This window comes from Drosophila guanche, unplaced genomic scaffold (genome assembly GCF_900245975.1).
Source record: "Drosophila guanche unplaced genomic scaffold, DGUA_6, whole genome shotgun sequence".
Classification (NCBI taxonomy): Eukaryota; Metazoa; Arthropoda; class Insecta; order Diptera; family Drosophilidae; genus Drosophila; species Drosophila guanche.
Genome location: NW_022995752.1, coordinates 1,750,121 through 1,763,964, shown reverse-complemented (window position 1 = coordinate 1,763,964; position 13,844 = coordinate 1,750,121). Strand labels below are relative to the sequence as shown.

At 42.5% G+C, this 13,844-nt stretch overlaps 1 protein-coding gene and 1 long non-coding RNA gene across 2 annotated transcripts; both read right to left on the bottom strand.

The window, feature by feature from the left end:
- Positions 1-3,713: 3,713 nt before the first annotated feature.
- LOC117587540 (sialin-like) lies at positions 3,714-5,620 on the bottom strand. Its single transcript, XM_034278346.1, has 5 exons — positions 5,465-5,620; positions 4,759-5,408; positions 4,316-4,694; positions 4,005-4,243; positions 3,714-3,949 (listed from the first exon to the last, which is right to left on the bottom strand). The coding sequence occupies exons 1-5, from the start codon at positions 5,514-5,516 to the stop codon at positions 3,794-3,796; spliced, it is 1,476 nt and encodes a 491-aa protein (XP_034134237.1). The 5' UTR covers positions 5,517-5,620; the 3' UTR covers positions 3,714-3,793.
- Positions 5,621-10,863: 5,243 nt separating this feature from the next.
- LOC117587543 lies at positions 10,864-11,567 on the bottom strand. Its single transcript, XR_004574068.1, has 3 exons — positions 11,465-11,567; positions 11,052-11,405; positions 10,864-10,977 (listed from the first exon to the last, which is right to left on the bottom strand). It is a non-coding gene; the product is annotated as an uncharacterized LOC117587543 (long non-coding RNA).
- Positions 11,568-13,844: the final 2,277 nt, after the last annotated feature.

Genomic DNA, 13,844 nt, shown 5'->3' with positions numbered 1-13,844 from the left:
GGTGTTTAAATATTTCCCATGAATAATTGAAGTTTTCATTTAAATTTTGACGAGCACCTGAACGATGTGGCAAATAATTCATTGTGTTTGGTCAGAAAATGCAAATGGATTGAGGAGAGAATTCTCCGAGTTTAATTTAAATGAATTGAGTATACACATGTGCACAGGCGACGGTTCGCATATTGAGGCATGAAATAACTCTAAATGCCACAGAACAATTAACTCAAATGAGCTCCAAGAATTCGAATTTTAATAATGCTTTTTTGCTGTTATTTGTAATGCTCTCCCATATACTCGTAGACGCCCTCACATGCTGGTCTGCTCGTAAATGCAAAGGAGTGGTTGCTCCTTCACCGATATTGACAGCTTTGAATTTATTTTTATATCATCGGACTTTACTGCCAAAGTTAATATGCAGTTCGCGTGGCTCCTATAGCTCCTTTAGCTTTTGGCTTTTATGCGACTTTAAATCTTTTTTTCGCGCTATGGATAACGCTCCCATGCTAGCCACTCCACCACTCACATACATACGTCAAGAGCCTAGCCCAAAAAAAAAAATTTCAAAATTCATTGCGTATGTGAAAAGCGTGCATTAAATGCCAACAAATAACAAAAACAACAAAATTACATGGGGCTACCCAAACTCAAGACCTCGCGTTCGATGGCGAATGGCCGACAGTCGATACCACAGCTGTTTCCACACAGACAAACAACAACAGAAATAAAAGGAAAAATGTTGAAAAAGAGTTCAAAGAAAGCACAGTGTCCACATGGATAACATTATTATTTGGAAAAGATTTTAATGGAATTGTTGACCAGGAAGTTGGCTTTCTATTAATAATATTGAAGCGCTATTAGTCTTAAAAAGATTTATAATTCAATCCCATAAAGTAAGATATCTCTGCCCTGAATTTGAATCGCTTGTGTCACTGTGCAGCACGAATCCTTTTTCGTGTTCATGCTTTTGTCTGCGTAACTAAACCCTTTATTACTCTCTATATATTTATCTAACCAAACTCATACACATTGCCTGTTGTATGTGTGTGTGTATATAGTGAGTGGATCCTGTCAAATTGTTGCTGTTTGGGAGGCTATGGCTATGGCTATGTCCATGTCTAGCCATTGTGCAATCAAATTGTTTGATGGGCGTTCCTCTTTGGGGTTAGCGGAGCTCACGCGTGCATTTACAACAAATTAGATGAGGGATAATGGGTATAAATGCTTTTGGCAAGGTCGTGGAATTGCTTTTTCGGGAAATTAGGTAAAGGGTACGTGTATGTGACTGGAATAAGCTAGCAGTAAATATAATATACCATAAGAAATGCTGCCAGCTAATACAATATTTCCTTTTTTTGTCTACTTGCAGCACGTATCGAAAATAATCCATCAGCTAGCTAAAAACGTATACGCTATATTGTCATGTATCTATCCAATAGCAGTAGCTGCTACATTTTCACGCAAAATATTTTCCAATAGTGAGGAAAATTCGTGAGGTGTTGTGCGTGTGTGTGCAAAGTTAATATTTCCCCTTCATATCCATTGGAAATTCAGTTTTCAATTGTACGCGTGCCAGAGCCGGGGCAAGTGAAAAGCTTTCAGCAGACCAAACCAAACCAAACCAAACCAAACAACAAAACCAACCAACGAACGAACCCGGTAACACAATGATAATTACCACAATTCACCCACAATGAATGCGGCAAATTGAAAACGGCCTCTTGTGGCACGGGGCACAATGGCACAGTCTATGAAACAACTGCAGACTTAATGTGAGTACCTGCACTCGTATTGATTTATATTCTATTATATATTCACTTTTAGGCAGCCATAATCATATTAGCAAAACATTTGTAAGTAACTAGAAAGGAGTTCCAATTATCATTTTGATTGGTTTAAAACCCTTTTCTGGACTTATAAATGCCTAATGCTGAGGTGATCAAATTTTAGTAATTTAATTAAGTAAACAATTAAGCAATATTTCCACACGTATGCCTCATTGTATTGCAAGAAATCTGTTCATATTTTGCTAATTTTGTGCCACTGGGCGTATGGGTAATGTATGTTGCGAGTATGTCCTCTCGCTCGTGGCCCTGCCCTGTGCGCCACTCGACCGAAAATGTTTGTCAAACAACAATATTGAATGGAAAAGTAAATTTGTTGACTGAAATGCGACAATTGTCCCAGGGCTGGGGCCAACAAAATGTTTCAAAACGCAAAATCATAGACAGTCAACAGTAAACAGTAAACAGTGGCTGTGATTGTGCCTGGGCTTGTCTGTGTTGGTTGGCTTGTGTCCTGTTTGCCCTTTCCTGCCAAACCTTTGTCAATAGGAAATCCAATTTGAAAATTTCAAGAAAGTTCGGGTAATTGTTTTACGGCACTCGAAGGAGCCACAAACAAATCGGGGGCCAGAAAACTCAACCCAAACTATAATTACAAGATTTATGCGACCGACTCGGCGCTCTGAGCGGGCATTATAAAGTCATAAAGAATGTAAGAATGAAAAAACAGACGCGATGCGATGCTCACTCGGCAATTTGGCTTATCGAAAAGCCAATAAATAATAAACCAAAGAGCTCGTTGCACGGTACATGAAAAGTAGATCAAGATTATGGCAGGAAAAACTTTGGTCTCTTTATTTGTTGTTGCTCGTTTTTCCCTGTTTTCCTGTCAAAACAATACGTGAGTGTGTGTGTGTGTGTGTGTGTGTGTGTGTATGGGACATGTTGACACTCTTTATGGCACATATTTGTTGGGCACATAAAAAATTCATCTAATTTGCAATGTCTGCATATTTGATCACACTAATGGAGGAGGCCTGTCAATATAGGCCACCAATACCAAGCCACTCGACATACTTGGAAGATTCTGTTGCTGACAGGGCTAATCACAGGGCTTAGAGAGTATCACGAATTATATTGATTTTCTAGATTTTACTACATTTTTTTTCTACATTTTAAATTGGTTGGCCACTTCGGAGAGGTCACGAGGTCAATTGCTCAACGAAATGCCAAATCCAATGACATTTACAGACAATCCCGGTCCGTCTGCGGACAACAAGGTCGAGGTCTTCCTTCCACTGCAGATTACTCACCGAGTGTGACGGAGAAAGTGACTGAAAGTGACGAAGACGCAGTCGAAGACGGAGACAGAGACGAGGACCAAGTGAAGTGCGTTAATTAAGTAATTCGCCTGGTCACGCTTACCTCACCTCCTCCCCCAACCAGAAAACAGGACACACCTTGAAGGGCCGGGCTATGGCCGGCTGGCTGTGTGAAAATCGATTTGCTTTCACTTTCGCCGTTCGTGTGGGAGCCACAAAATAAACGGTCTTCTGGCTGAAAATCGATGCCATTTTTTTGGTGCGTGACTATTAAACAAATGCCTTAAAAATATATAAACAATGCGGTGGTCAAAGTTTAGGGGACTTAAGCACAAAGTATTTGTTTAAAAAAGTGTTGTATGGTGTGCAACATATTGAAGCCATTAATTATATTTTTTTTTGTATTTTTATTTCTCCTATCAATGTATGCGTAGATAAATTCTATAGCTAAGATCCGGGCTAAAATAACTTAACTAATTCGAAGTGAAAATAGTCTACATATTACTAAAACGTCTTTTATTACCAGGGCAACTCCTTTTTGGCTGTTTCGCTGTTTGAAAACAATTAGTAGGCGAATGTCAAATAAACGTATTTTTTAAGAGACTATTGATAGGTTTCGAACAGAATTTTATAGATACATTTGAAAGATTTGGAAGGCTCCTAAATAGGAGTAGCGGGCACCTAAGCTGATTATTTATTCTTATTTTCTTCGGGCTTCTCGGATTTCTCGTACATGGGATCATAGGGTTGAATATCTGCGCTGCCGATTAGACAGAAGACAACGGCCGAGAGTGTCAATACGACGGCAGAAACCCAAAATACGATGCGCCATTGAGTGTTGTTTTTCTGGGTGGTACAATGTAGAATTTGATGCATAAATATCAGATATTGTGATACTTACATCTGGAGTTAAGAGTCCAATTATGGGTGGGGCGAAAATTCCTGTAAAGGATCCAAGACCGTTGATGATAGCTGTAATGGTGCTGGAATAGCTGGGACTTATGTCGAGTGCCGACAACTTTTGGCCAGCATAGTACATGCCCATGGTCCACATGGCGATAGTGAAGAGGGCAACCACGAGCGCCTTATCGCAGCCCGCATATGAGGCCGCTACCATGAAGGTGCCCGGCAAGACGGCGGCTGCATAGGATAGCAATGATGATATACGATAGAGATAGAGATATACGATTCCATAGAAAATGTAGAACTTACATAAAAGTGTGAATAGTTTTCGAACGGTGACCAGTCTCAACTTTCCAGACCGAATAAGCCAATCGGCGACTACGCCACTGATTAGGGAAGCTATCCACATGGCAACGTAGGGCAGGGCGGTGACAAGGCCATTGGATCGTATGGAAAAACGAATGACATCGGCCATGTAGAGGGGCAGGTTGGTGACCATCACGTAGTAGCCCCAATCGTGGCCCATCTGGCTAACAATCAGACTGAGCATCGGCATGCTTAACAGCATAGGCTTCCAAGGTATGCCAGGTTTGTCCTTGTTAACGTTGCCCACCTCATCGGCCAGATACTCACGCTCTTTGGGCTTGATGAACGGATGAGTGAACGGGGAGCTAGTGCAGATTATGGCCTAAGGTTGTGGTAACTCAAAATTACTCCGATATTTACATTTAAATTCACATTGAAATACTTACAAAAACAATGAACCAAATGACGGAGAGCGATCCGAAAACATAGAACATGACGGACCAACTATAGTAATGTAGCAGGAGGCCAGAGCAGGCATTGCTTAATATGATGCCCATTGTACTGCCGCCGAAGCATATGGTGCCCAGAGTGGATCGCTCCTTTTTGGGGACCCACGAGGAGAGAAGACCATTTAGTCCAGGAAATATGGGACCCTGAGCAATACCCATGAGCACACGAAGCGTAATCAAGTAGTATGGCCCCAATCTAATGGAGGGGGGGCTGAGGAGTTCACAGATCGCCGTAACTCCCACACAGAAGGCCACCACCCATTTAGCGCCGTACTTGTCGGCTAATACGCCGCCCGGCAGGTGGGAGATGAGGTAGCCAAAGTAGAAGCTGCCCAGGATAAAGCCCTTCTCGGTCTCGCTCCACTTGTAGATTCCCTTTTGCTCCACAGCATCCGTGCTCTCCAATTCCTGTGGGCAAACGCCGTCGGGAGCCTCATCGGTCAGATTCGTTACGGTCTTGTTCGATATCTTGTTCGATATCGCCAATATAGTGATGGCATGGGACAGGGAAACGCGACATGTGAAGGCGCAAATAAGGCTAAAGAAACCCATCAACACCAGCACCACACGTTGGGGCAACAGGCAGACTGCCAGAGAATATATGTGTGAGCATACCTTTTGTTTTGTCTCGCAGTGTACGAACCTTTACTGACTGATTTACCCCACTCTGGCCTGCTGTCCTCTCGGTGATCCATTTTGGGTTAATATAGCGAGTTTTGTTTGAAAATTAAAAAAATGTACAAAATTATTTGTATATTGTTATCACGAATATTTGTGTTGTAACTGAGTTGTCAGTGAGAAGTGAATGGCGTTTTATTCGTATGTACTTTGAAACCAAAACAACTTGCTAGGATGTAAGCTGTAATCTAGTGATCATGATTTTACAGGTTCAATATTCACTGAATGGGGCCAGCTAAAGTCGAACTAGAGATGTACTTAAAGAGTACAGGAACATTGGAACAGCCAGAAAGGAGTATTGGATCAATACGCACAATGAGGAAAATAAATATTTCCTGGATTTGTGGCTCAATCTTTTTATGCTTAATGCTTATTTAGAGGCCAGTAAATATAACAGAACTCGTTTCAATATCTGCTTCCAAACTATTTATTTATTTCTTTTTCAAAATTCAAATTTCATGTTCAGCATACAGTTGTGGAAAGTTACGAAATTCTTGAAAGGCAAAATATGTGCTTATTCCTCACGGTCACTCAACCTATTGCATTCATCAGTGGGATCTGCCTGCAGGGCTCGCCATTTGACCCTGACGAAGGGGGCGGAGAATGTTTTCTGCTTTCACTATTCACACGGCAAACGGCATTTTTCGCATTTCCCTGACACATGTTCCGCTCGCCTAGTTTCTGCTTATATTTTTTATTGCATTCTTCCTGCACTTTCATTTCCTCACCTCACTTGAAATGTTTCCCTTAATTAAAAATTGGCTCATGTGCTTGCGGTGGGTCTCTCCTCTCCTCTCCAGGTCGAGACATTAGTTGTTAATAAATCACACACCACAACCACACCTCCTCGTACACCCATTTCCATTCCCGGACAGAAGCGGCAGCGAAAACGCTTACATAATTTGTTAGGCGCGTCCAAGTACGAGCCACTAAAAGCAATTCTCTGTTGAAGTAAATACCAAATCGTATTTCATGCCCGGGGCCCGACAGCGAAGAGAGAGACATATGCAAATCACTATGGCTGTATGTACTTAAGTATGTTTTGGCAGCAAAATCCAAGACTTCCAGGACACACAAGGAAACAAAAATATACAAGAATATACATAATATATATACCAGTTAGGGGAGATACTTTACATGGTTTATGTGTGCTATTTCTCTGGTTCTTCTGGATTCGTTTTCTTAGCATATCCAATAATTTTGTATACTGTTTATAAATTGTTGTTTTTGTGAGATTATACTAACTGGCTGGAGTTCAGGTGTCTCCCGCACAAGCCTTAAGTTGATGTTTCAGAATAACTTCCAAAAATCAGAATATTATTTGACCTATTACTTGAAACTATGTTAAATCAATAGGCATTGAGGATAAATACAAAGATTGAATATACTTTCCATATCATTTTAATACTGATTATCCGCGATGAAAACTGTCATCCAAATACGAGGATAGAAGTGGGAAAGTGAAAGATAAGGCCCTCAACTCAATTCAAATTAATTGAAGTTCAGAAGTCAGAACTAGAAACTCCGACATCAGAACTAGTTCCTGCCCAACAGTTGTGGCGGTGGGGTGATGTATTATATTTTTTGTTCACCTTTCTCGCTGCCTGAGACCGGAAGCGGAAGTGTGCACATTGAGAAATGGCGAAAGGCCAAAGAGCTGACATCTAGAACGGTGTGTACAGACCCGGCTGAGTTCTTGTCCTAGAGAATTCCGAAAACTTGCAGCGCGGCAAAGGCGATAGGCCACTTAATACCCGCAAAAGTTTTTTCGCGCTTCCGCCGGAAATTGTCATGGGTGGAAGGCAAAAGATGGGGGAACATGCTCAGATCTTACTCAAAATGCACAGCGAGACAGTCAGGAAATGCCAAAAGAAAACTCATTTTCTTTTGAGACACGCGCTCGCCACTAGAAAACATTTGAAAGGAAAATGGATGACTTAAAAAGAAATGTGAACACAAATAGCAGCAGAGGCCTTTGAGCAGCTTGCTGCAAATATTGTTGCCCAAGTGCTCGTCACTCGTCGTGCTGCACAAACAGCAGCAGCAGAAAGAGAGAAAGAGTGAAACAGAAACAGAAACAAAAGCAAAGGCAAAGCGAAAGGCAAGCTCGTTAAAATTACAAATAGAAGGCAAGTGGCAGAAAAGTACGCTCAAGGACGCGTCGGCGTCTTACAGCACCCAGTGAGCTGTGGCCCCCACCCAACCAGCCACACAACCACCCACACAACCACCCAGCCATCCATCCATCCAACCCTTCGTAATCGCCTCATGTTGTATGTGGCATTGTGTGTGTGACAGTCATGCAAAGCGTTGAGGCAGGACGAGGCTGCATTTGAACTTATCATGGCATCAGAAAACTTGCGCTTCAATTACGAAATGTTGTGCCACACGCCCCACAGTCCGCCACGGCCTCCACCTCAGACTCAGGACTCAGGAGTCCATGGGGCGTGGCGGAAGTGCATGCGTGTTTGCCCCTGAATTAGCCAAAAACACAAAGTTTTGTTTTGGTTTTCACCTTTTTTGCTCCCATTTGAACTGTTGCACACAGGGCGAGCGAGGGGCTTTAGTTGGAAATTGTGCTTGTGCTGACATTTGAAGGTCAGACTCCCTTCTGGCACTGACAAGATCTAGACAGGAGCAGGGTTGATTGCGGGATTGCTCTGCCAAGAGAAATTTTGGTAATCATGTGAGTTTCTGACTGCCACCTGGCCTTGGTCCAAGCAATTGTAAAAGGAAAAAGGGAATTTGCATTTAAATGAAATACATTTTTGGGGCAGCTTTTATAAGAGAATAAATAATCCCAAAACTGCTCAGCTACTGCTAAAGTAGCTTTCAGAACTCGATACGTAATGCAACCGAAAGGATGCCGCCTGCGTTTCGCTCAATTAGGCCACAAATTAACGGGCACCCAGGGTTTGCAGCCAATCGGCCGGCCGAAACGAACCCAAATGAGACCCCAACTCGTGCGAGCAGTCTCCGAGAATTTATGCCGACAAATTATGCACATTTATACCAGCATAAAAGCGAATGGGAAATGACGCAACCATCCCAGGGAGTACCAGGGAGAAGCCACTGCCAGATGGATAGCCATGGAACGAGTGGCTCCGGCCTGGCTTGCAGCAAGTGCACTTGCGAGGGCCAAAAAGCACATAATAAACTTATAATGCGTGACAGGATGCGTGTCAGCAGGACCAGAGGGTGAAGCAATAAGTACTGGTTGCTCCTCATTTGGCACTCCATGCATCTTAATTTCCGCTTTCTGATGGCTTATATATATATCCCCATAAACTCTCTCTCGCTCCCGAATCCGAACTCGATTTATGTGTATTGCATTTTTATTCAAATTTAATTGATATTTGTTTGTAGTCATAATAACGATGTCAGACTTAATTTAATGACATTGCGTATACGCAACTACGCCGAGTACGCACACACACATAAATATGAGAGCAGCTGCCAGCAAGACAGAAAGTGTCTCCCCGTTGGCCTCCAATTGGCGTCGCTGCAGTAGACAATGGCGGCTATAAAATCGTAATAATTTGACCAAATTTCGAGAGCCACTTGGTTGTGGCAGTCAATATTGATTGCACCGAAAGCAGATTGGCAAGCAGAGTTATAGTTTGGACTATAGTTTGAAAACAAACTAAAAATGGCACACAGATGAAAATTGTAGGGATAAGATGCAAATTAGGGTACGCACGTGTAAGGAGTGCTGCGATTAACCAATTTTCCCTCGCCACAGAAACCTTTCATCAAAGTGCGGCTCTCATGACAGGCGTCAGTTCCGCTGTTGTGTGCCGCTTTCTGTTGGCCTGGTTAATGAAGTTGTTAAATCTGAAAATATTTGAACAGAACCCTTGGTACTACTCTCTCCCACTTGGATGTAATTTCATTATTACACCCCACATGCCCTACAAGTAAACGAGCAAACGAGCAAACATTAACCAAAAACACACGCACAGAACTGTTGCATGCCGCTGGTTGTTTGCTGCTGCTGATGCTGATGTTGTCGATGCCACAGATAAGACATGCATTATGACGATATAAAAAATATGGAAAGTGATGTGCGGTACAGCGTCGGGGTGGGGCAGTGTTGGGGTGCCACTCGAATGACATAATCGAGGCTGCAGTTTCCGCACTCTCGACAGAACTGGTTCATCCGTTGTAGGTAGATGTAGTGCTGCTGTGCTGTTGGGCTCTCAGACTCCTTCCTGCCATGATGACATGACACACGAGTCACAGCTGATGACTGCTGGAAGTACGACGAGTATTCATGCACCGCCCTGGGCACTTCTCGCCATTATATAACAAAGTACGTAGCTGAGCGACTACCCGCCTCTCTATCTATGTGGAAAAAGTTCCTAATTAGGCGGTCGAGTGTGTGAGTGGTTGGGTGGGAAAATGGGGAAAAATGTGGGAGAAAAGCTGCAAAGTTTTACGTTGTCGTAGCTAATTGCATTCGGAGTTGCTGCTGGTGTCTCCCACTGCCTCTGCTGCTGCCGCTTCTGCTGATTATTATGGGGAGAATGATTAAGCTGACGTTGATTAGCTTTTAGTTGCTATCTCCTACCCACATTGGGAAGAGTTGTACAAACTTTTTTGCCTTTATTTATTGGCGAAAAAAAGTTTGCCCGTAACTAGGAAATGAAATGGGGAAAGGAAAATGGTTTGAATGTGTGTAAAGCTGTTAATAATTAGCATAACCTTTTGAATATATGCGGGAGAGTACATTTCGATAATGAATTGCTTCAACAATATTGATAGATCTTACAGTTGATAACTCTACACTGCACACGGAGGTCATTAGTTCAATTCCCTTGCCAACGAGCGAACAGGAAACTTCGCAGCTGCGGAAATAACTTTCTCTCTGCTGCTTCCTGGCCTAATGCGAATTCCCCAAAATTGTTTCCCAGATAGAACCCAGAGCTCCCATCCTTGTGGCCCACTCATATTTGAAATTTTTGCAGTGAGAATTCTGTTGCAGTTCGCTGAATCGAATGATGCAGCTGCAAAACTGCGTAAGTTGAGGCATTTATGCGGAGAGGAGAGGATACACTTTTTTGCTCACGTCTCATTAATTTCCACTAGCACTGCAGTTGCACGGGGCATGCCATGTGGCATGTGGCATGTGGCACTGTGTGTGGGCGCTTATAATTTATTGTATGTTTGCTTTTCACTTGAGCGCATGCCAAATGTTGAATACAAAATGAGTGAAAGGCAGCTCGGGGTCCGCTGTACGGGGTCTACCGCACGCACCGAATGTCGTGCAACTTGCCGTGGCTTATGCCAATAAAAGTGGCAAAGATGCAGCTGACTGAAAGGAGCACACACACATATACACATTCTTGTGTGCTCTTGCTAAATTTATGCGCTGCAGTTGTTTTGGGTAAACTGCAAAAAGTAATCTAGCCAAGGCAACTCCATGAGGTTTAGTGTGTACTGTACAGTGGGGTTGGAGGTCTGCTTAACTGGAATTAGCTAAAAATAGAGAAAGTTTTTGGATTATATATGTGTTGAGGATATATACTGCAAATAAAATGTGTAGCATTTACATTTATCATTGAACGAATAATAATTCTGTAGATATTTTGTTCTCGCCTAAAATGATAAACAGATTAACATAGATACCAAATGCTGTAATCTTAGGTTTATTGATTTATAAATTGCTATCTCTGAAATACAAAAAATACAAAATATAGTCAGGCATAAAAGAATCTCTAATACTATCTGTTCAAGTACTCGTCGTACTTCCCTTTCTGTAAGACTCACCCAAAAAGCATTAATTGGCTGCCATTGTCCATTGTCCCCAGCAGCTGGCAAGAGTTTTCTTTTCGTCTTGAACTTACAGCAGCAGCAGCACTTGGATGAAGGAGAAGTAGAAGGATGTCAGACGGTCCGGTCCGATGCTTAAGCACAATATTATTATTATTATTTCTGCCTGTCGAATTTTAAGTAAAAAGTTTACCCCCAAGCATCCGCTGGATGACGGCTTGTCCCTTGCAGTTGTTTAAACTTGGCTCCAAAAAGGATGAAAAAGAAAAATTACGGGTAAAAAAACTGTAGGAGAGAGACAGAGAGAGAGAGAGAGACAGAGAGAGAGAGAGAGAGAGAGGAGCAACTCAACAGCACTTGAACAAGTTTTGCCTTTCCTTCTCTGTGGATCTCTATGGCCAGTTCTATCTTCAGTGCGCCACAGGTAGGGTAGGGCCAGAGACTGCAGCTGCAGATACTTGGATACTAGGATTTAGGATGCATACAGACATATACATTCACAGCCCGCCTGCTGTGCGCTGTTTGTTGAACTCAACTTGCAACTTTGTTGCCCTGGCATTTCGTCGTTTTCCTTTTCCTTTTCCTTTTTATTTTTATTTTCCTTCTTGTTGTTCGTTCTCTCGTTTTTTTAGCTTTTATTTTCGCGCTGTTTGCTGTCGAATTTGTTGCTGCTCCTACTTCCCGCTGACTGCTGTCGTAGTTACTTCATGCCCCGTTGCATTCGAACACTTGCGCTGCTGCCCCGGCTGCAGCTGCAACCAAATAATATGCGGAATAAAAAAAAGCAGCTGAAATAGAGACTTTTCCTTTAGCGGCTGTTTAATTTCGAGCAACTTTCATTCACATGAACGTCCTTGGGAAGCAGGCAGGTATTTGCGACAGTTTGAATACATTTGGGAAATGTTCTTATTGCGGTCAGCGCTTAAAAACAATAAAATTAGTTAAGATTACATCTAAAAACAGGGGTTTTAGGGTTTTTTATTAGAAGAATCAGCTAGAAATAGAAGAAAACTTTAATTGGGACCGGGACTGCAAAGTAAAATGACCAACAATGCCGAAAAATCTTGACATCGATCGGGAATTTGCCCAAAAGCAGCTTTTAATTTAGCGCACAAATTACAAAATGCAATTTGACATATACATAGATGCTGCCTGAAGACTGAAGACAAAGGACAACAAAAAGAAATGTTGACGACATATTCTGCTGTTGCACACACGACAATGGGGACAACAGCACCCGGAGGCAAGAAACTGGAACGAAAGTCGGACGACGGACGACACACATGGATGCAGTTGGTTCCTCCATTTCCCCACAGTGCCCGGGAGCAAACACCTACAACAAAGAGCCATCAGCCTTCGAAAAAAATAACGAAAATGTCGGGGAAAACACAAGGAAAAAGCAACAGCAACAATAACCGGACGTGCCACGGTCGCCATTTGTTGCGGCATTTTGACAATTTTGCCATTTAATGTGGCGCAAGCAGAGACGCAGAGCAGTGGGTGCAGGAGGTTGGCCCCAGCACGTGGAGGATGGCACGGCAGCATGTAAGATATTTAGGAGGCAGAGAAGCTGTGGCAGTGGCAGAGAGGCTGTGGCAGCGCTCAGTATACATATGTACATATAAGGCTGGGCTGGGGACACAATGAGAAATGAGATGTCACCGATTAAAGCAAAGGGGGGCTTAGCCTTAAAAATTAGTTTTTCCAGTTCAGTTTGGAATACAATAAATTTAACATAATGTTTAAAGCGACTGCCGATAATGCTTGGGTACATTAAAGTTGCAAAAAGTAGCTTTAAATTATTAAAAAATATGTAAATATTTAAAGGATAACAAAATGAAATTACATTACAGTACTAAAAGTGCTACCCCATTGCACAAGAGATGCTTTCATGTATTCTAAAAGTCGAGTAAATTCCATGGTAAAGTTCTTGTGAATCTTGACAAATTTTGCTACAAAGTGCCGAGAATTCGTTTCCACTTTATGCGATTCCCTTTTGCATTTTCTATTACCTACCAATCCCAGCCCGCCCGTTCACCCTGCAGCTCGACTTAAGTGCATTTTGTGTGTGCTTTTGCATGCTCTAAAACCCTAGTAGGAAAACAAGTTGTACTTGTTCGGGTTGTTGGTTGACTTCACTCACAAATTTGCTCAGATTTCGTGTACGCAACGTTGCACATTTCGTTGGGGTTGCCCCTCAGCCTGGTAATCTGGCAACAAAACACAAATGTTTATTGATTTGTTGCTAAAAGTTGATCTTGCTCACCATTCTTATTCGCTGGCATTTTCTCCATTTTTGTCGGAGTAAATTTGATTTGATTTTGCAGACGGAAATCCAAATGCCACTCAGCTAAAAGTTGCTCTTGGCAGTGCCGAGCAAAATGTATTTGCGGTTGGCGTTGGCAAAAACTGCAAGAAAAGCATATCCGAAATAGCATTGTCATTGCTGGCTGGCTGCCTGCTGCCGATGTTTATCCAACACAGCTTATCCGTTGTCATTTCTCTGTGTATATTTTGATTTAATTTGCAATGTGCTAACCAAAATGCATTTCCTGCTGGGGCGGACGTTCATT